The 23,470-nt window shown below is 43.9% G+C and overlaps 1 protein-coding gene across 1 annotated transcript; it reads left to right on the top strand.

The window, feature by feature from the left end:
* Nucleotides 1-1,162: 1,162 nt before the first annotated feature.
* dusp19a (dual specificity phosphatase 19a) lies at nt 1,163-12,829 on the top strand. The gene is made up of 4 exons (XM_085985930.1): nt 1,163-1,709; nt 3,514-3,560; nt 6,445-6,597; nt 11,743-12,829. The coding sequence occupies exons 1-4, from the start codon at nt 1,487-1,489 to the stop codon at nt 11,929-11,931; spliced, it is 612 nt and encodes a 203-aa protein (XP_085842056.1). The 5' UTR covers nt 1,163-1,486; the 3' UTR covers nt 11,932-12,829.
* The last annotated feature ends 10,641 nt before the right edge of the window (nt 12,830-23,470 follow it).

The raw sequence follows: 23,470 nt of genomic DNA, 5'->3' as shown, positions 1-23,470 counted from the left end.
TGCGTGGCTCAGGTAGTAATCCAGAGATTATTACCCTTGTGGTTCTGCTTATTAATTTAGACCCTAGCTCCTCAAACTCCCTCAGCAGAACCTCATTCTTAGTTCTATCTATGTTGTTGGTTCCTACATGAATCACGACAACTGGATCCTCCTCCTCCCACTCCAAGTTCTTCTCCAGCCGCGAGGAGATATCCTTAACCCTGGCACTGGGCAGGTAACACAGCCTTCGGGACTCTCTTTCCTGGCTGCAGAGAACAGTATCTATCCCCCTGACTATACTGTCCCCAACTACTACCACATTCCTTCCTTCTCTCCCCACTTGGATGGCCCCCTGTACCACAGTGCTGTGGTCAGTTTGCCCACCCTCCCTGCAGTCCTTTTCCTCATCCATACAGGTAGAAAGTACCTCGTACCTGTTCGCCGTCATTACCCATCACAAAATCTGGGCCAATGTTTTAAATAGTTCTGGCATGCAATTTGGGTACCTATGGAGAAGCCCGATCCAATATGGACTGTTGTGTCCATCAGTAGTAAGACACAGACTGCAGGAGAACGGTACAACAGGTGTTTACTCAACGTGGCTCACTCTGGAACTGAACTGTACAGATTACTACTCAGTGCTATATACAGGTGTGGTCACTGCCGGTACTACAGTATACATGAGCTGTAAATAGTTCCCCCTTTATAAAGGTATATACATTACATGGACAACGGTGTGTTGGCTCGAAATGAACACACACTTCCTGCTCACCATATTGATGGCTTATGCCCCCCATTTAACGCCCGAAAAATAGGCACGCGTGATCAAATTTCTAGGCCAATGAGTTTTAATTGCACCTGATCTCACCGATATAATTTAAGTTATCATGCAGTTAAATGTCTTTGTTTTATAATTCTCAATTTGGATAGACAAGTCTTTTTGAATATATTAGTCCTGTCCTGCCTGTAAAGGGGAGGGGGGTATTTAGTGATTGTCCCAGTGAAACTCCCAATCCCACAAATTACTGATCTGGCCACAATAGTATACTCAGCTACATTATCATGTTGGAGGATCACAATTAAGTTCTGCAATAAAATTGCAGCAGGCGCTGTATAACCAAAGCAAACGCGAAGTATTAAACTGTCGTCTTCCTGTGTAGGTGGCGATGTTCTTGGAGTCGTTAAGTTCTGCTTTCTTTGTGCCTCTGTAATTCTGAAGATATTGTTGGTGGTTGCACTTCCGACTGCGCTCCAACAAGCGTCTTGCAAAGTAAAAGGCAACCAATCGAATCGGTAGATAAGCGTAGCATTGGTTTTAATATACTTGGTGCAAGTAGCTACTGTTATAATCTCCCAATTTAGTAGACTAGAGTGGGTTGTAGTGTTGTTTTTTTCAGCATATTAAATTCATACAGTTGACATTTTGCATTTTAGTGGATGACTGCTATACATTTGACTGCATTTATTTCCCACCGTTTTATTGACTTGTTTCTCTAATTCAAATGTGATGCATTCACTTGCCGACGAAATCAAGGCTTTCTCAAAGGCTTCGCTCAAGAAACAGAGCACCAGAGTGACAACCATAACTGGGAAAAGACTGATTGAAACGCTGAGAGACGCTCGAGTGCAGTTAGTGGAAGACGCCCAACAAACGGATGGAGCTTGCGGATATGTCGAGGACACCAGTCTTGATTTGAAAGTTGGAGTTGTCAAACCGTGGCTTATGCTCGGTGAGCTAAATTTAACATTTTCTGAAGCTTCTGTTCATCGTAGTCTGACTACTGCACCATTGTTGCAGACTGTAGGATTGCTGCATTTATGTTGATTGCTGAAGGGGGGGAAATAAACTTCTTGAAAGTTTTGTATTTTAAAATCATTTAGCAATCAGTTAAAATACGATTGCAATAACGCCTAATTATCTAATAAGAATATGGTTTAGATACCTTTCCATTCTATACATTAAAAGATTTATAGTAAGACTTCTCGCCGTGCTAACGAGAATGAATCGTGCTAATGTTTGTGGCTCAGTTCATTAGAATGGATTTATTTCTGAATTAAAATATTGCAAAAAGTCAGATTTCCCTGGCTGCAATCAGTATATGCCCCTGTACAAGTACAGAGTGAACCAGTTCGAGGATGGTATCCCAAACTAGTTTATTTTTCAATATGTCATTTGGCTGTGCTCTTTATTTTTAGTTTATATAAGTACTTAGATAAGTGAGGTATTTTCCTGTGATTGTTTCCATACGTGATTGAGGGGGTGAGGGGGGGGGTGGGGACTGTTTCAATAGAGTGTTTTGCTTCATACTAAATCCTACTGTCTTAGTTCCTTTTTCCAGTATTCTCCCGCCTTCTAAGAATTGGTAGGTCTGTGTGATGGCATCTTTGTTCTTCCTGTGGGGTCGTATATTTAAATGGCTCTGCACTTTTCATCAATCCGTGCAGTTTATTTCACAAAGTAAATGTAATATTGTAGGAATCGTCGAATTCCTAACTAATAACTGAGGTCGACTCAGGAGATCAAACAAACAGGTCTTTAATGTAAGACTAAACGAGTTTGAACCGTTTGTTGAGATCGATACAGGAGAACCACGAAAACAGGTCTTAACAAGATGGAGGTTCCACGAGGACTGCCTCGGCAGTCACGTGGTTTGCGACGTGACGTCATCGCGTTTGCCTGCGTTTTCCCGCACTCTTAAAGGAGCCACACCCCATACATACAAACACTATATACAAAACACAGTAATGTCTAACACAGTGGTACCGGCTTAGGCTGGTGTTAGAACATCATTAAAGGGAATTATATACAGTTGCCCAGAGTCATTCAGTGGCTTCGCCACAATATAATATCACGGATTATTATTGTCAGAATTTATCTGATGATCTTTTATAGTATATCTCGCTTGCATAAACGAAATCACTGGTTTTACAGTATTGCGACATGAGAAATAATTTGCAGAACAACTTCTGATAGACCCTGTAGGTTAAGTCCTTTTGTCGGTGTCAGAACTTGGAATGATTCTCCTGTTATAACTCAAAGGTATATTTTATTTATAAGATGCCATTAAAAAAGGACTGATTCTTGGTGACTTGTGATAATGTGATATCTTAATTTGTTGAAGACAAAATAAATTACTGGTAAACCAACAATTCTTAGATCACATGTAAATTCAGCACAATCTGGACTAGTATTTGTGCCACTCATGGTACATTCATCATTTTCTACTTTCAGCTCATGCACACCGACTTGATTTGTTGATAGACATTCTATCCAGCACTTCAGCCTGTTAGTGTTAAGTACATTCAGTGTATAAAATTACAAGGTAGAAAGCTGCACTTTAGGATCAAGTTACTGTTTAGATCAACTGATTTCTAATATGTTTACGAAAACTACATGGGCTAGCCTAAACGTTTGCCTGAATTACTTTATCCTAAGGTTACTCCTGTATGGGTATTTGCATCTCCTGCCCTGTCCACGATTCCCCAAAATTTATAACATCACTGTGCTTTTTTTTGTATTTATTTTTCTTCTAGCATCACAAGATGTGGCCCATGATTATGAGAAATTAAAACATTATAAGGTAAAAAGAAATTACATTAGATATTGAGTGTTTCAGTAAAAACATCTCAGACTGTCAGCAACAGAGTGCTACCACAGAATAGGTGTTGTGGGCTTTTGTGCATAGTTACCTCAGGGCACTAAGCTGCATTGCTGTGGGGAAGCAGGACATGTTACAGAGGTAAAACTGGAGGTGACATCACTACTGAGGGTCTCTGGTATACCTTCTAGCAGCCAACTCAGTACAGCACCAGTGATGCCTGGGAGCAGGTGGGTTGTCCACTGCTTCTGCTGCAGTTGCTGTATGGCTTGGGGAGCGGGGGGTGGGGGGCGCGGGGCGCGGTGGGATTAAGTGTTTGTACCCTCCAATCAAAAAGTGGAAATACTGTGTTAAATGGATAACTCGATGGCCTATTGAGTAAAAGCACTGCCTGGTGTAGTATTGTCACGCAGACCAGTAGGTCTAGGCTCAATCATTGCTCGGTGCTGACTGAGGTGATTTTAGCTGGGGTGGCAGTTCAGGCACTAGAATGGGTTTCAGCACCCCTTGGCTAAAGAGGTGAAAAATATCCAGGGCTCCCTCTCCTGTCTGCTGTTCAGTTACCTCCGCTGGATAGTGACCATCTGTGACTACTTCCTTATTTCCCTTACTATCCACACCTCCCAGACTATCTCCAGCCTTAGCCCTTAGGGAAAAAAAACCTGCCCCAGATGACTTGACTTAACTTCCCTTCCTCTGGACCTCAACTTGTCATGAAAATTGACCTGCTAATCAGCTTTCAAATTTCTTCCTTTGATGGCTCCTCCCCATCAAGTTGCTCAACAGCTCCCAGCTCCATTTCTTACTTGTAGCTCCCACCTTTACACCCTTAAGTCTGAGGGCCACAGACTTGAGCACGTCAGGTGCATGACTGGTCTTGTTTGACTGGACCATGTTAAACACTACTGCACTTTCTCTCCATGGTTAAATCCTCCCATTACATCAGAATCATGCCAGAGAGCAAAAACCCACAACTCCTTTTCTCTATGAAAAATTTGCCTCCTCCAATCTCCTCACCCCTTCCACCCTGACCTCCAACACCCACTGTGAGGAGGGTATGAATTTCTTTGAAAGACTGAGACCAGTTGCTTTGGGTGCCAACTCCCCCCACCCCCAGCCTCTGCTGATCACATCCCAACTCCTCACTCATCTAACCCTAACCCCTGTCTTTTCTCGCATCTTCTTTCTCCTACCCTCTCCAAGCTAATTTCTTCTATGATATCCACCTTGTGCACTCATGATACCTTTTCCACCAACTCCTGACCACTTAACTACCCTTTCCTGGCCCCTCTGCTCTCTCAGTTCAGACACTGTCCCAAAACATCATCATCAAATCCCCCTCGACAAAAAGCCACCTTTAACCTGCCCATCCCCTCCAAATACTGTCCAATCACTAACTTATTTTTCTTGTCCAAGGCGGTAAACATGCCATCACCTCCCAGCTATGTATTGACCTCTGCTACAGCTCCCTGTTGGAAACTCTTGAATCTGGTTTCCCCCTTGGCCACATCACATATCCACTGTGGTCAAAGCTGCCAATGGCTATCCTTTGCGACTGTAACCATGGTGCTTTATTCCTCTTTGTCCTTCACCACCTCTCCTCTATGGTAATACCTCAGGGACTGCTCTTGGGTGATTCTACACCTACCCTTTTCCCTGCAGCCAGGGCACCTCCCGTAATGGCTTCTCATCCTGCTTTCACACAGTTGCCTCTAAATTCCCCAAGGAGCCATCTTTGGCCCCTCTCCTCATATACATGCTGTCCCTTGGTGACATTATCCAGAAGCACGGAGTCAACATGTGTGCTGATGGCACCCAGCTCTATGTTTCCACCACTTCCCTAGACCCTGTGACCACCTCTGCACTGTCAGGCTGCCTGTCTGACATTAAGTTGTGCATGAGCCAGAATTTCCCAAAATTGAATATTGGGAAAACAAAGCAATTGTTTTCAGCCTTTGCCAAAAACCGCATCTTAATATCAACTCCAACCTTGGCTGCTCGTTCCAGCTGAATCTGACTACATCCAACCATGGCATTTCCTTTGACCCATAGCTAAGCTTCAAACCCCGTATCCTATTCATCAACCTTTATGCATGCCTTTGTCACCTCTAGACTCAACTTCTCTAATACTCTTTTTGCTGGCCTCCTAATCTCCACCCATTAACTTCAAATTATTCAAAACTCTGCTGCTCACATCCAATACCACACTAATCCTAGCTCCCCCATCACTTCCATTCACGCTGACCTTCATTGGCTGATCATCCCCAATGGACTGAATTAAAAATTCTTGTCCTTATCTATATTTCCCTCCCTGGCCTTGCCCTACCATACATCTGCAACCTTCTCCAGTCCCGGACTTTTGCGTTCTTCAGTTTCATGAATCTGGCCTGCTGCGCATCCTCCCTCCCTCCCACTGCTCTACCTTCAGTAGTGGAACCTAGAGCTGCCTTGACCCTACAACCTTTTAAAAGCACTCAAAACATATCTCTTCTAATCCTTCCACAAAGACTCAGTATCTGCTCCCTTTTGTTCTGAAGCACTTTGGGATGCTTTTCTACATCAACGGTGATTTACAAATACCCGTGGACATGTTCTCTTTCATGATTTCCTACGCTACAAGTACCTGATCAAATTGTCTGGAAGTGGTTCAGAGGCACTTTCCCTGACTGAGGAAGGGAAAGCCAGAGGCTGAGTCAATCTGTGTGACTCAGCATGCATCTGCTAATGATCAGCCAAAAAGCAGCATGGACACAGCCCTTGAACCAGACAGCTTGCCTTTTCTCTCAGTTGAGAACTATTATAGATGGAATTTCAATGTGAAACAGACAGTTTTGTACCAATTAATTCTAACTGTTTTTCTCTCAAGATTTCTCACATCTTGAATGTAGGCTATGGAGTAGAAAATGCCTTTCCATGTGAGTTCATTTATAAAAGCATTTCCATACTGGACCTCCCTGAGACTGCTATCACCTCATACTTCCCCGAATGCTTTGAATTTATTGACCAAGCAAAGGCACAGGTGAGAAGTACAGGTAGTATAGAAATTATATTAATTCCTTTTGATTAGAACACATTTAAAGAACATTTCAGATGAAAGAAAGTGGCTGACATTAATAAAATATACAAGTATTTTAAATTGTTGATGTGTGTGCAATGAATAATTTATTCTTTTTTCCACTGAACTATGTTGACTTAGTGTTCTTTTGACAAAGCAATGTATATAGGAAGAAATTGACTCCGCACACATACTGGTGAACAACTGTTTTTTATTATTCATTACCGAAGACCTGTGTGAAAGACTATTCCACTAATAGCTATTGCTCCTTTTATAGTGTTCTTATCAGGCTTTAGATATCATGACTGGCAATATGAAACTGCCTGTAATGAGTTTGATCATTCAGATTCAAAAGTACTGGAGCAGTTTTAAAAGCTTCATCAGGAATTAAATATGATGGTCATTCTGCAGTGAGAATGAACTGGAGGTAAAAAGAAAAACAATTAATAAAATGAAGCAATTACAAAAAGGAGTCATTGCAGATGCTGAGAATTGTACTTAATTTTAATAACAACAACAACAACTTGCATTTATATAGCGCCTTTAATGTAGTAAAACGTCCCAAGGCGCTGCACAGGAGTATTATAAGACACAAAATTGACACCGAGCCACATAAGGAGAAATTAGGGCAGGTGACTACAAACTTGGTCAAAGAGGTAGATTTTAAGGAACGTCTTCAAGGAGGAACAAGAGGTAGAGAGGTTTAGGGCCTAGGCAACAGAAGGCACAGCCACCAATCAGTGATGCTCAAGAGGGCAGAATTAAAGGAGCGCAGATATCTCAGGGGGTTGTGGGGCTGAAGGAGATTACAGAGATAGGAAGGGGTGAGGCCATGGAGGGATTTGAAAACAAGGATGAGAATTTTGAAATCGAGGTGTTGCTTAACTGGGAGCCACTGTAGGTCTGCGAGCACAGGGGTGATGGGTGAACGGGACTTGGTGCGAGTTAGGACATGGACAGCTGAATTTTGGATCACCTCAATTTTACGTAGGGTAGAATGTGGGAAGCTAACCAGGAGTGCGTTGGAATAGTCAAGAGTTATGAGGATGAGGGTTTTAGCAGCGGATGAGCTGAGGCAAGGGCGGAGATGGGCGATGTTACGGAGGTGGAAATAGGTGGTCTTAGTTATGCTGCGGATATGTGGTTGGAAGCTCATTTCGGGGTCAAATATGACATCAAGGTTGTGAATAGTGTGGTTCAGCCTCCGACAGATGTTAGTGAGAGGGATGGAGTCAGTGGCTAGGGAATGGAGTTTGTGGTGAAGATTGAAAATAATGGCTGCGGTCTTCACAATATTTGATTGGAGAAAATTTCTGCTCGGACAAGCAGTCTGACAATTTAGAGACCATGGAGGGGTCGAGAGAAGTGGTGGTGAGGGAGAGCTGGGTGTCGTCGGCGTACATGTGGACACTGACACTGTTTTTGGATGAATAGGAAGCAAATACCCATTAGTAGTAAATATAAACTCTGCAGTTGCAAACTGATCAGGGCTGGTTTAAATATAACATTTTATTTTTCATTCAAACTAGTGGACTTCCTGTGGCATTGCTCACTTGTTTATCTGTATCTGTCACGTTTGTGGTGTTCTGTGTGTGTCGCACTGCCTCTGTTCTGCTTTCCTCTGGTTTTCTCTTGCTCTTTCTTCCACTCAGTGTGATGTTCTGCTTGCCTTTTTTTTGAGGTGAGGGGTGTTGGGTGGCGTGACAGGGAAGGGAGCAGTGGAGGGCCACAGGTGATATTTTTTATTAACAGGTGTAGTGTGCTGGTTGGGTAGGGGTGCAAATTACAGATGGACGTAGGGAGCATTTTCAAGTGGGCACCATTCAGGAGAGGGATGTAGCAAGGGTACAGGCCAGTGGGTAACTGGTGGAGTGGAGCAGGATTTGGCTAAAACTATAGGTTTGCTTTGCATTGGCGGGTGGCAGGGTGAGTATTGAGCTGCAGATGATGGGAGGCAGGTACAGGAAGGAATGGCAAAATTTGCAGGTCGGCTTTTGGGTTGCGGATTTGAGAGAGGATCCGGACAGAGGTGTAGTAGATTCTGAGTCACAGGTAAGGAAAGGGATCTTGTCAGGTCGCAGGATGGTACTAGAAAACAACGTGAAGAACTGTATCCACCTTGCTCTACATCTGTTTCCCCAGTGCCATATTCCTTCCTTTCTCCAATGTCCCCTCTAACCTGATGTTTCCTCTATTGTCCCAATGCTCCTGTATCCTCCCTGTACATGGTCCATGTCTCTGAGACATACACAGGGCGGATATCACTGCTGCTCAGACATGGACCATGTACAGCAGGCACCTCAAAGCACTGGAGAGGTACCACCAACGCTGCCTCTGCAAGATCCTGCAAATCCATTGGCAGGATAGGTGCACCAACATCAGTGTTCTTGCTCAGGCCAGCATCGAAGCTTTGATCATGCTCGATCAGCTCCGATGGACAGGCCACATCGTCCACATGCCCGATACGAGACTCCCAAAACAAGCGCTCTACTCGGAGCTCCGACATGGCAATAGAGCCCCAGGTGGGCAGAGGAAATGCTTCAAGGACACCCTCAAAGCCTCCTTGAAAAAGTCCAACATCCTGACCGACACCTGGGAATTCCTGGCCCAAGACCGCACAAAGTGGAGGAGAAGCATCCGGGAAGGCGCCGAACAGCTCGAGTTTCTTCGCTGGGAGTAAGTAGAAGCCAACTGCAAACAGCGGAAGGAGCGCACGTCAACCCAAGCACCCCACCCACCCGCCCCTTCAACCACTGTCTGCCCCACCTGTGACAGAGACTGTAGGTCCCGCATGGGACTCATCAGTCACCTGCAAACTCATTTTTAATGTGGAAGCAAGTCATCCTCGGTTCCGAGGGACTGCCTAAGAGAGAGAGTATCCTCCCTCTCCTGTCGCACCTGTGTTGCCTTCCCTTGTAGTCACCTCTCTGCCTTCTCCAATTCTGCTCCTTACCACTTCCCCCTCCCCATTGATGCTTTCTGTGACCCTTTTCCCTTGACCACCCCAACATTCCTGTTGTTTCCAATAATTTCTAACCCCTAATGTTCCCTTTTTACCATCCCTTTGTATCCCTCTCTGCTCCTTTGTCCCCTTAACATTTCCCTTTGGTGCCCTAATACACTTTGTTTCCTTACAGTCCCTACCCCCTAACATCCCACTCCTCCTCACTCTCAAAATGTCCCTTTCATAATCTGCCCTCCTCAGACCCATTGCCTTTGCTCCTCCCACAAGCCTGACTTGAAATTTTTACGCAACAAGATGGGAAACTTATAATGCTAGAACTACCAATCTGTTGATGCTGCCGAGCCCGGGACCGGGCAGCACTGATTAGACTGCAGCCTGTAAAAACAGCCTAAAGTGAGCTGCATCATGTCTGAGAGGAGGTGGAGGGGACAGTGCAGCAGGTGGTAACATTCTCCAAGTTGGTGAGTAGTGGAGAATGGGCCAGGGAGCGACCCATAGAGGCAGAGATGTGGGAAGAAGTCCAAAAATTGGCCAGGGTTGGGGTGGAGAATGCTGTTTGGAGAAATGGCAGAGAAGACAGTGAGAGGTGTAGAATGGGCAGGAAGAGGCCCCAAAGATTGCTGGGCAACTGGAAGGAGGCTGTGGGATGGTAAGTGGCTGAAAACATGCTGGGAGTGGACAAAAACAGGTTGGGGGAGGTCAATGCTAAAGGGCGCTGATTGGTAGGAAGCAGCTGAGAATAGACAGGGCGAGGTTGATGGAGATCAGGGAAGTCATGTGATGGGAACGGACCATAATCTGGAGATGGATGCATTGCAGCAGCACCAATAGGGGTGGAGCTGGTGGGGTGCTACATAGCCATCAAGTGATTAGAAATTTGCAACAATGTCATGACAGGCCAGTGTTTTATATTTTTAGATGGGTTTGTCCCATTATAAATGTTTACATAACAATAATTTACAGGCCAACATTGAAAATCTTTTAAGAGTTATGTTACCAACTTTCCAGTTCTGAGGAATCTCTCCCAAATATTTATGCTTCTCAAGGTAAGAGATGCAGTGCCGGAGAACAGAATGCTTTCCCAGTTTTGGCAGGTGTGTAATATGACAAATGCAGGGAACAGTTTCCTGTATCCTGGTCCAACAGTGCACTTTCACCCCAATCACCGAGGTGCACCTGTACAATTTTTATTTATTCCCCATACCAGCCATCCTGTAACTTCTCTGCAGGAGACTGTCAATTTAGTGCCTAATTATGGATAATTTTGACCTGGGAAGTACCACCCACTATAAACCTGGTTGGCTCTGGCCAAACCAATCTTATTTTGGAAACAGACAGAAGGCAGAGGAGAGTCCCTCAGCCACCACCCCCACCCCACCCCATATAATTTCTCATTCTGGGCTGGATTCAAATCCAGGTGACTGAAGTGAAAGGCAGTGCTCAAATCCATTGTTCAGTACTCATGCTTCTCCATTGCTCATTTGAAATGTCAAATTTAGATTTATTTTTGTTTACTTTTTGTTGCCTTTTAATTCTCGATTAATTTTGGTACAGTGGTGCTCGTGATACATATATTTAATATATTAACCCAGAAAACAAACTGCAGCGATGGTTATGGTATTTGTGGATACAAATTTCAAATAGAAATACAGGACACAAATCCATAAATTGTATCGACTCAAGGGAGCGGATAGGAGTGTATTGGAATCATAGGCTAAAGCATCAAAAAATAAATCCAAAGGCTCGAAATCCTAACAATTAGCAAGCACCTTTTTTTTTTAGTGGGGAGTGGTGAGGTTATCAGATGGCAGTATTCTATGATTAAATCATCAAATTTTGGCAGTATCAATATTTAATGGGACATGTAGTTATTGTTTCCTTTTAGTTGAGTTTTGCACTGTAGAATGAAATGCCCTCTGCATCTTTTAAAATCATATACATAATTTAGGAACATTTATTTTGAAGATGCTGGATATCAGTTGTGTTGCTTGCAAACTGATCTTGTACTGTATTTTTTATTTTATGTAAAAGTTTGCTACAGTATTGTCCTTGTAGAATTAAGAATGAATCGATTATTTTTTTAAATGCTTCTATCTTAAAAATAATTTGCTTGTCTTGTTTTTCATTTTTTATTTCTCTTCAAGAATGGGGTGGTGCTGGTTCACTGCAATGCTGGAGTGTCACGTTCTGCATCTATAGTCATAGGTTATCTCATGTGGGGATATGGACTCAGCTTTAAGAATGCTTTCTCAGTGGTGAAGAATGCAAGGCAGGCTACCAATCCTAACCCTGGCTTTATGGAGCAACTAAAGAACTACCAGCCAAAGAAATGAATAAAGAAAAATGGCCCTTAATAAAATGAACTGATAATTTTATGAATGCTATGTACCGTCAGCAGGAAAGCAGTGCCGAGACTGTGAGTATATATTTTCAACCTGTTGATTTTACAGTTTATAGCAACATCATTTGAATTAATGGAATGCTAATGGTAGTTTGGATGCTGCCTATTTGCAATCTATAAAAATCTAATTAAGTGAATGTTTTGCTAAGTAAAAGGAAGTTGTGCAGGTTTGTAAACTTAATGTCCTCGGCACAAGACTGTAGATATGTTTATTGATGTGGATCAAATATGTTGCAGAACCTTTTTTGTGCATGTAGTGGTTTGTATTAGATCATTTTGGATCGCAGTAACTTAAAAAAAAACTATTTCTAGTTGTAAGACAGTGTTTACCTGGTGTGTAATACTTAATAAAATATTTGTAACAATACATATTCTGAATATAGAAATGTTGCAAAGAGAGTTACATTGAAGAAAGAAAATCATAATGTATCAAATATTCTGTCAATATTTAAGGAACTTTATAAAATTAATTGTACAGTAGAAATGGTTAAGAAACCTAAATGCTGTGCATAAGTTCTGATGCAGGAATATTGATTTAGATTGTATCTCCTGTCATTAAAATCACCATGTGCAATGGGATCCTGCCTTAAAACCATGTTTTTTATTTATTTCATCATATTGTTTAAAAAAAAGTACTGTTATAGATATATACTTTCAGGGATCTTCAAATATACAAGTATAGCTTTAAATGGATATGAAAAGGGCAGACATGCTCAAAAAGCACTTGAATTTCATTCTATTGATGAGCATAGCTTGGAGCATTATGATTAAAAATGTATTAAAATGTAATGGTGATTTCTGCATAACCAATAAAATGGTTACTTATTGAAGTTGGTTTTGCTTGTCCTTTTCTGCAATAATAGCCTGCTTCTTGCAGTCTTTTTTATGAAATGTACTTAATCTAATTGCTCATCTTTTTTGGAGGTTTTTACAGGGATCTTGCTTTTGCCAACAGGTCTATACATTTTATATCAATTTAAATTAGGATTTTCAGCAAACTATGACTATTAAAGCAAGCTACTTGGATTCAAATAACTAATGCAATTATCATATATGAATGTATTGTTAAAACAGGCTGCCACGTGAGCTGGCAATTACGTTACATAATTTCTTAATGCTATTACTAATTCTGAAATATATTTTCTAGGTTTAACACAAAATCTGGTGTACATACTGCAAACTCATACATATCTTAGGCCCTCTAAATATACCAGCGACCATAGGTTGTATCAGATTTTCTAGGCACATAAATGTATCTGTACTGAGTGAATTAGACCTATAAATGTACAGAGAAGCATCAGACTATTCGTGGCATGGCTAACAGAAACCAACAAAACATTGTACTTTTACATGCAGTTGATAAATTACTTGTGTACAGTAATTCAATTGGGAGACAATTAAATCACATTTAAAGTTTTGTCTATATTAATAATGGTTATTGAAAACATTAAGAAGGGCAGTTCGGCAGCCTAAACATCAATGTCCTAGACCCTTAACTGGGACCTGTGTTGAAATCTTGGCCTCAACTGAAATCTCCACTCGAGCTTTTCTCAGATGTGATGCTGTCCATCTCAGTTACTGGATCACGGAGAGGGAGAAAAATTAGTTGGAGGAAAAGTAATCCCTGCACAAGTTTTTCAAGTGTGCAACCTCTCAGATTGGCAACAAGCAAGTGCGAGAGCATCCCACGAAGATATCCCCAAGCTTGACTGCCCCACGCCTGACCAATGATGATAAGTGTGCAGTACTAACTGAAGGGAAATTATTTTGCATTTAAAAAAAATCATAAAATGGATGAATATAAAAGCAAAATCACTTTCAATATAATTTTTGGAGTATTTTCTGTGCTTATTAAGTTAAACGCCTCACTTGCATCTACTTGAAATGTGTGTGGAAAAATATTTATGCTACCTCTACTGTTTGAAACCAATAAGGGAAATGAATTGTTATACTGTTCCAAATGATATAAAGGGAAACGTCTGCAAAGTTCTCAATATATATCATTTGCATCCAATGACTGACTGATTTATGCTTTAAAACTGCTGGCTAGAGAGATAATCTGGGCGACAGTACTTTATTTGGAACTTGCTCTAGTGACATTGAGAAGTTCTGCTCTTTCATGTCCACTGGATGTCCCAAAGTATTAAAATGTAGTCAGCTTACAATGTAGGCAAATACAGAGCCAATTTGTGCACAGCAGCAGTTGAGATAAATGGCCAGTTAATTTGCTTCGGCAATTTTGGTTGAGGGATAAATGTTGACCAGGACCCAGCTGCTTTTCTTTGAATAATACCATGGGATCTTTTTCGTCCACCTCAACAGGCAAACAGGGCCTCAGTTTAACATTTCATCCACAAGATAGCACCTTCAACAATGGAATGTACTTCAGTACTGCATTGAAGTGCCCTAGAGTGGGACAAACTCAGGACCTCCTCCCTCAGAGGCAAGATTACGACCACTGAGCCAGGCTGACACATCAGTGTATCTCACAAGATGATTGGTGTAGTCTGATTGGTATGCTCTATTCATCACATAATTAAAACTGAATTTCATGAAGTGAATCAGGGAAAATCCATAGATTGCCTCTTGGTTTTAAATTTAAAAGATGTGGCAACATGAGCATCTAATAGGCACCATTTTACGTGCAGCTATCCCTCACCCTTTGCAAAGTTCATTAACTGCACTACACTCATTTAAATACCTTTACAATTAAAAAGCAATCTTTCAGTGAGAGGTCGATTCAGGGGTTGTATGGGACCTTGATTAAACTCTAGCACTATTTCCACTTCATCAGATTCCAAATAAAATTCACAACAACCGAGCAAATACCTACAGGAACAAAAAATCTAACTCAGTCCAAGCACGAATATATGAATGTACAAAAAGAAGGGTGAGAAAAGACCATCGGGTCCATTAAAGCTAACCCTTTCAGGAATTAGGAGTGAAAGGCTAGTCTGCAAAACCAATGAGGCGCACAGTGCCCTACAGAAAAAATATCATGAGTGAACTGAGTCTTCTATATGATAAGTAATGCAATAGAGGCTATGTAGAAAAAAGTTTTAAATGAAAGCTAGCCTCTATGTGTTTGATATAGATTACAAAATGTGAAAGAAACACAAAATTGTTTAACTAGGACTATTATTTTGTGCGACAAACTTATATAAAAGGAACCCTAAAATAATGTTCATTTACACATTGGCAAATATGAGCCTGTATTCCTACTATTTAACCTACCAAATGCCACATCTCTCTGAAGCTACAGCACTTGTCTTACAGAATCATATTGTCGATTCTAAGCCTCTTATTGGAGCAGTCAGTGTTCTTGCATTACAAATTTGTCTTTGTTTCAATTTTCATACACCAAAAAAAAACAAGTGTGGCTGTACAACAACAACCTCTCCCTAAACATCAGCAAAACAAAGGAGATGATCGTGGACTACAGGAAGCGGCAGGGGGAGGGACACACCCCAATCTACATCGAAGGGGCTGAGGTGGAGAGGGTCAGCAGCTTCAAATTCCTGGGTGTATTCTTTACGGAGGACTTAACGTGGTCACATCACATCGATGTCGTAACGAAGAAGGCATGCCAACTGAAGAAATTTGGAATGGCCCCCCAGATTCTCACCAACTTCTACCGGTGCACCATCGAGAGTATCCTGTCCGGCTGCATGACTACCTGGTATGGCAACTGAACGGCCACAGACTGCAAGGCTCTACAGATGGTGGTGAAAGCTGCACAACTTACTATAGGAATTAAACTACCTGCTGTCCAGGATATCTACCCTGAGAGGTGCCGGGGGAAGGCCCTGAGAATCATTAAAGACACGAGCCACCCCAGCCACAACAAGGCTGTGTTGCCTGCCCGGTGCCAGGGTTAAGGACATCTCCTCTGGACTGGAGAGAAACTTGGAGTGGGAGGGGGAGGATCCAGTTGTCGTGGTCCATGTTGGTACCAACGACATAGATAGGACAAGGAAGGAGGTTCTGCTGAGGGAGTTTGAGCAGCTAGGGGCCAAATTAAAAAGCAGAACCACAAGGGTAATAATCTCTGGATTATTACCTGAGCCACGAGCGAATTTGGCTAGGACAAATAAAATTAGAGAGTTAAATGCGTGGCTCAAAGACTGGTGTGGGAGAAATGGGTTTTGCTTCCTGGGACACTGGCACCAGTACTGGGGCAGGAGGGAGCTGTTCCGTTGGGACGGGCTTCACTTGGCCAGTGCTGGGACTAGAGTCCTGGCGGATCATATAACTAGGGCTGGAGGGCTTTAAACTAACTAGTGGGGGGGGGGTCCTAGAGAGCAAATAATAAAAATGACAACAGAGAAGGTCATAGACTTAGGTAGCAGTGGGGAAATTAAAAACTAGAGCGTGTCAGGAAGGGGCAGAAGGTATGGAGTAAAAGGTAAAGTAATAAAAAGGGCAAAAGCAGGAACTAAGTGTCACAAAACATATTTGAAAGTTCTCTATCTGAATGCACATAGCATTCGTAACAAAATAGACGAGTTAATGGCACAAATAACTACATATGGGTATGATCTTGTGGCCATTACAGAAACATGGCTGCAGGGTGACAATGCCTGGGAATTAAACATACCAGGTTATTTAACGATCAGGAAGGACAGGCAGGAAGGAAGGGGAGGTGGGGTGGCTATGTTAATAAAGGAAGGAATCACTGTAATACAGAGAAATGATATTGGGTCAAAAGATCAGGATAATGAAACAGTTTGGGTGGAGGTAAGGAATAATAAGGGGAAAAAAATACTAGTGGGCGTAGTCTATAGGCCTCTGAACAGTGGCAACTCTGTTGGACGGAGTATCAATCAGGAAATAGTTGAGGCTTGTAATAAGGGAACATCTATAATTATGGGGGATTTTAACTATCATATTAATTGGACAAATCAATTTGGGCAGGGCAGCCTTGAGGATGAGTTCATTGAGTGTATTAGGGATGGGTTTCTTGAGCAGTGTGTAACTGAACCGACCAGGGGGCAAGCAACCTTAGATCTGGTCCTGTGTAACGAGACGGGATTAATTAAAAATGTCCTAGTAAAGGATCCCCTTGGAATGAGTGACCATAACATGGTTGAATTCCATATTCAATTAGAGGGTGAGAAGGTTGGATCTCAAACAAGCTTGCTAAGCTTGAATAAAGGAGGCTATGAAGGTATGAGAGCGGAATTGAGTAGAGTGGATTGGGAAAATAGATTAAAGGGTAAGACGATACATGGTCAGTGGTGTACATTTAAGGAGTTATTTTACAACTTCCAAAACATATATATTCCACTGAGAAGAAAAGGGTGTAAAAGAAAAGACAGCCATCCGTGGCTAAGTAAAGAAATTAAGGATAGTATTTGACTAAAAACAAGGGCATATAAGGTAGCCAAATCTAGTGGGAGGATAGAGGATTGGGAAAACTTTAAAAGACAGCAAAAAATAACAAAAAGATTGATTAAGAAAGGGAAGATAGATTATGAAAGTAAATTAGCAAAAAATATAAAAACATAGTAAGAGTTTTTATAGTTATATAAAAAGAAAAAGGGTGGCTAAAGTAAATGTTGGTCCCTTAGAGGATGAGACTGGGAAATTAATGGTGGGAAATATGGAGATGGCAAAAACACAATGAATATTTTACATCAGTCTTTACAGTAGAAGACACTAAGAATATCCCAACACTGGACAAACAGGGGGCTAAAGGGGGGGGGGAGCTAAACACGATCAAAATCACTAAGGAAGTGGTACTCGGTAAAATAATGGGACTCAAGGCGGATAAATCACCTGGACCTGATGGCTTACATCCTAGGGTCTTGAGGGAAGTGGCGGTAGGGATTGTGGATGCATTGGTAATAATTTTCCAAAACTCCCTGGACTCGGCAAAGGTCCCGGCAGACTGGAAAACTGCTAATGTAACACCCTTATTTAAAAAGGGCAGTAGACAGAAGGCTGGAAACTATAGACCGGTTAGCCTAACATCTGTGGTAGGTAAAATTTTGGAGTCCATTATTAAGGAGACAGTAACAGGACATTTGGATAATCATAATTTAATAGGACAAAGTCAGCATGGTTTTATGAAGGGGAAGTCATGTTTGACAAATTTGCTGGAGTTCTTTGAGGAAGTAACGTATAGGGTGGATAAAGGGGAACCAGTGGACGTAGTGTATTTAGACTTCCAAAAGGCATTTGACAAGGTGCCACACAAAAGATTATTGCTTAAGATAAAAAATCACGGGATTGGGGGTAATATTCTGGCATGGATAGAGGATTGGCTATCTAACAGAAGGCAGAGAGTTGGGATAAATGGTTCATTCTCAGACTGGCAATCAGTAACTAGTGGTGTTCCGCAGGGGTCAGTGCTGGGTCCCCAACTCTTTACAATCTATATTAACGATTTGGAGGAGGGGACTGAGTGTAACATATCAAAGTTTGCAGATGATACTAAGATGGGAGGGAAAGTAGTGAGTGAGGAGGACATAAAAAACCTGCAAGGGGACATCGACAGGCTAAGTAAGTGGGCAGAGATTTGGCAGATGGAATACAATACTGGAAAGTGTGAGGTTATGCACTTTGGCAGGAAAAATCATAGAGCAAGTTATTATCTTAATGGCAAGAAACTGGAAAGTACTGAAGTACAAAGGGATCTGGGGGTCCTGGTGCACGAAACTCAAAAGGTTAGTATGCAGGTGCAGCAAGTGATTAAGAAGGCCAATGGAATGTTGGCTTTCGTTGCTAGGGGGATAGAATATAAAAATAGGGAGGTATTGCTTCAGTTGTTCAAGGCATTGGTGAGACCGCACCTGGAATACTGCGTACAGTTTTGGTGTCCATACTTAAGAAAGGACATACTTGCTCTCGAGTCAGTACAAAGAAGGTTCACTCGGTTAATCCCGGGGATGAGGGGATGGACATATGAGGAGAGGTTGAGTAGATTGGGACTCTACTCATTGGAGTTCAGAAGAATGAGAGGCGATCTTATTGAAACATATAAGATTGTGAAGGGTTTGGATCGGGTGGATGCGGGGAAGATGTTCCCGATGATGGGTGAAACTAGAACTAGGGGGCATAGTCTTAGAATAAGGGGCTGCTCTTTCAAAACTGAGATGAGGAGGAACTACTTCACTCAGAGGGTGGTAGGTCCATGGAATATGCTGCCCCAAAAAGCTGTAGAAGCTACATCATTAGATACATTTAAAACAGAAATAGACAGTTTCCTAGAAGTAAAGGGAATTAAGGGTTACGGGGAGCGGGCAGGAATTTGGACATGAGTCTAGGTTCGGATCGGCCATGGCCCTGTGGGTAGCGGAGCGGGCCCAGGGGTCGTGTAGCCTGATCCTGCTCCTATTTCGTGTGTCTAATTCTGTTAGATTCAGGAGATGGTTCTGTGATAGTGGATTGGCGGTTAGGATCAGATCAGCCATGATCTTATTGAATGGCGGAGCAGGCTCGAGGGGCCGATTGGCCTACTCCTGCTCCTATTTCTTATGTTCTTATGTTCTTCGCCCTGCTCCCGTCCGGTAAGAGATATCGAAGCATACGGTCTCGTACCAGCAGGTTTTGAAACAGCTTCTACCCCCAGGCCATAAGACTCATGAACGTATAATTTTTTATTATTTATTACTGTTTTATTTATTATTACTGTATTTCTATTAGTATTTTATCATTGTTATGCCATATTTATTCCAATGTTGGGAGGACTCGTAAAAATCAACATTTCATTGTGCAGTACACACGTCTGCTGCATATATGACAAATAAAATTGAATTGAATTGAATTGAATTTAACATTTTATAAAAACTTAAAAACCTGGATACAATTTGTCACACATACTTATATCAAGTCTAACTGGAGCTGTTAAGGGAGGAGGAAGGAAGACTACAAATTCTATGCTATGGCATTGATAGAAGTGACCTAATAGATATATTCAACTCCTGCTTTAGTAAATAGTTAGGGGGAAAAATTCGGTATCGCCCCATATGGGGCGTCATTACTGGCGGTGCGCAAAGTGTAGCGCCTGGTGCTAATTATCACCTCCGACAGCAAACTTGGCTTTTATCGCCCCTGGAGGTGATTGGAGCGCTAAATCAGGCGCTACACACCTCTATTAAGGCGCTAAGGCTGAGGAGCGAGGTGCTACCTCAGAGGGTGGGCGCAGCGCAGGTGCTGTCAGTTAGCGATTGAACACAGACACACTGGCACCGGTCAGTTCTTAAAGGGGAGGGTCGATCTTGCTCTGCAGCCACACCCTGCTCATTGGAGCCTTGAATCTCGGCCTGGGCAGACCTGTGGCTAAATCTAGCAGCCAAACACTATGGAGAGGGCCAGGGAGCGAGCACAGCGCTTCTGTGAGCAGGCCTTGGAGGCTCTGGTTCGCGGGGTGGAGCGTAGAAGATCCATTCTGTACCCCAAGAGTGGCAGGAGGCCTTTGCCACGTGTGTGGAGGGAGGTGGCTCAGAGAGTGTCCTCAAGCAGCATGGTGCCTAGGACCCATCTCCAATGTAGCAAAAAGTTCAACGACCTCACTTGGGTTGTCCGGGTGAGTGCCTTTTTTTCAAAACCTCTTCATCCCTCCATCTCAACCTCACTTTATGGCCAGAGGGTCTTGAAAGCCCCAATGCCCAACACTCATCCAATACCTATGGCCCTTTCATCAAACACACATGCACATTCCACACTTTGCATACAGTAAGGGCTATTCAACCATGGGAGGCATTTCAGGCAAGACCATGGCTGCATACTGTAAGGGCAATTCAACCATGGGAGGCATTTCAGGCAAGACCATGGCTGCATACAGTAAGGGCTATTCAACCATGGGAGGCATTTCAGGCAAGACCATGGCTGCATATTTACTCAGACGCCGTCCTTTATCTTGCAGGCCAAGCTGTCTCATAATAGGAGACAGCAGCAACAGACCGGTGGAGGGCGGCCTCAGCTGCAACCCCTCAGCGATCTTGAGCGTGTCCACAGGATTGTGGCAAGCCGGGTGATTGGTCCCGTCGCCACTGGAGACGCCGACCCGATTCTGGACAGCAATGGTAAGGTCATCACCTTTTTGTCCTCTCTCCTTCCACTTGTTCCTCACAACAGCAGCCTTTGACACTTTCAATCCAAATCACTAAATCGCTGCACTCATGCCTCCCTTGCTGCCACCCTGTCCTCACGCTAAAGCCACTCTTGTACCTCCCTGCTTTCAGATGGTGATTCACCAGGTGAGGAGACGGGCCCTCAAGCTGCCAGTGGGAGTGAAGCTGAAGGCGAGGAGGAAGAGGAAGCTGCACCATCAGCGCCATCCTCTACCGAGGCAGCCCATGCCCACACTGGGAACACGCCTTCCCTGGAGGGGAGCAGGGGGGAATGGTCTGATGAGGGTTAAGCTCCATGACCCAGCGGGCTGCAGTAACATGATGGGGGTAGGGAAGCTTGGGGGCCTTCTCCCCGGAGGGAGAGTATGGCTTCGAGTCCTGCTGCACTGGACGCAGAGGAGGAGCGGGTCCTCGCTGAAATGAGTGCCCAGGCGGTGCACAGGCACATTGAGCTCATGGCTGCAGTGGCAAGGATGCCCGAATCCATTGAATCACTGGTGAGGAGTGTGGAGCACTTCGCTGTAGCACAGGCGGCTGCCACGCAAATGCTTAGTGCTGCAATGCAGTCAGTGGCTGGTCTCATGCAGACGCAAATTGAGGCCACGCGAGCACTGACTGCTGCCACCCTCGCTGGATCGGGCACATTTCCCCGGGGCTCTCACCGCGTCGCAGCAGGCCAGCAATCTGTGCTCCATCAGATTGCTCCGGATGCTGAAGTGCTGCCCCGTGGGAGTGCCAGTGGGTCGGTCGAGCAGGGAGTTGCTGTCCTCTCTCAAGATGACAGCATTCCTGCTGCCACCACTGGCACTTCTCCACTGCAGTTGCCACCACCTGTAGGACAGACTGCTGCCGTCCATGCAGAGTTGGTGCAGTCAGCAGCCGGGCCCTCCAGGCCCAGAGCTGGTCCAGGCCGTCCCTCAAGGGCATCTGCAGTCTCAGTTTCTGACAATCAGCAGCCTTCCCCCAGCCTTGCTCCGGTCACTAGGGTCCCATTACGGAGGAGCTGCAGGGTGGGAAGGGGGGAATTTCGCAAGGGAAGCAGATCACCCTCGAAGGGCAAAAAGTAGGAGGTGTGACAAAATGTTTTTCATTGTTTTATTGAAGGCCGAGGTTCGTGGTCAAATTTTTGTAACTGTTTTGGACATTGTCTCCACGTTGTGAGAGCCAGTTATGTGAATGACTGCTTTTTTTTGTGTTTCTTTCTATTACTTTTTCATGCGGAAATGAGACACACAGAGTTTGTGAAATAAAGAAGTGTCTGTATTCAAAATGTACATGTTTGGTCTTTGCAATCATTGTTGCCTTGACCGGCTTAGGGGTTGCGGGATGGTTTTACTCAGGTTGTTTGAATGGCAGAAGCCAATTCCTCAGAGGGGGCCTAGAAGCGACTTGCTATGAGCCTTTGACGGACGGCCCTTCCACTTTGTGCCTCCCTCCCGCCTTGGTGCTGCTGATGATCATCCTCCTCATCTCCCTCCTTCTCTTCCTCCTCCTCCTCTGCTGGTGCTCCAATGCCTGGTGGCATTGGCTGGGTCCTGAGGATTGCAAGATTATGCAGCATGCAGCACACAACAACGAAGTGGGAGACTCTCTCAGGCGAGTACTGCAGGGCTCCTCCAGAATGGTCCAGACAGCGGAACTGTTGCTTGAGCACATGGATTGTGTGCTCAACGATGTTCCTGGTAGCTTGATGGCTCTCGTTGTATTGTAGCTCAGCAGGGGTGCTGGGTGAACGGAGTGGTGTCATCAGCCAGGTGCACAGAGGATATCCCTTGTCCCCGAGAAGCCAACCTCCTGGGTGATGCGGTGCCTGGAAAAGGTCTGCCACAGAAGTCGAGCGCAGGATGAAGGCATCGTGGCTGCTGCCAGGAAAGTGGGCATTGACAGTGAGTATCAGCTGTCTGTGGTCACAGACCAATTGGACGTTTAAGGAATGGAAGCCGTTTCAGTTGCGGAAATCCTCGGCATTCTCTTGCGGCACCCGCAAAGCCACATACGTGCAGTCAATGGCGCCCTGCACCATGGGGAAGCCCGCTATCATCGCAAAGCCCGTTGTGCGTTCTTGCTGCTTGTCCGGGGTCATGGGGCAAGAGATGTACTCTCGTCTCCTTTTAAAGAGGGTATTTGTTACCTGACGGATGCAGCAATGCACCGCGAACTGGGAGATATTGGCGATGTCCTCAGTAGCTGATTGAAATGAGCCGGTTGCATAAACGTTGAGAGCCACTGTTATCTTCACTGCCACTGACAGAGACGTCCTGCTCCTCAGTTGAGGCTGCAGATCTGGCTGAAGCAGGTGGCAGAGCTCAGTGACCAACTCCTTGCTGAAGCGCAGCCTTCGCAAACAGTGCTCCTCAGACATATTAATGTAGGAGAGCTGTTGGCGAAAAACCC

The sequence above is a fragment of the Somniosus microcephalus genome, chromosome 4, assembly GCF_052327205.1.
Source record: "Somniosus microcephalus isolate GS21.2 chromosome 4, FLI_Smic_1.0, whole genome shotgun sequence".
Classification (NCBI taxonomy): Eukaryota; Metazoa; Chordata; class Chondrichthyes; order Squaliformes; family Somniosidae; genus Somniosus; species Somniosus microcephalus.
This window is presented reverse-complemented; position numbering and strand designations above follow the sequence as displayed.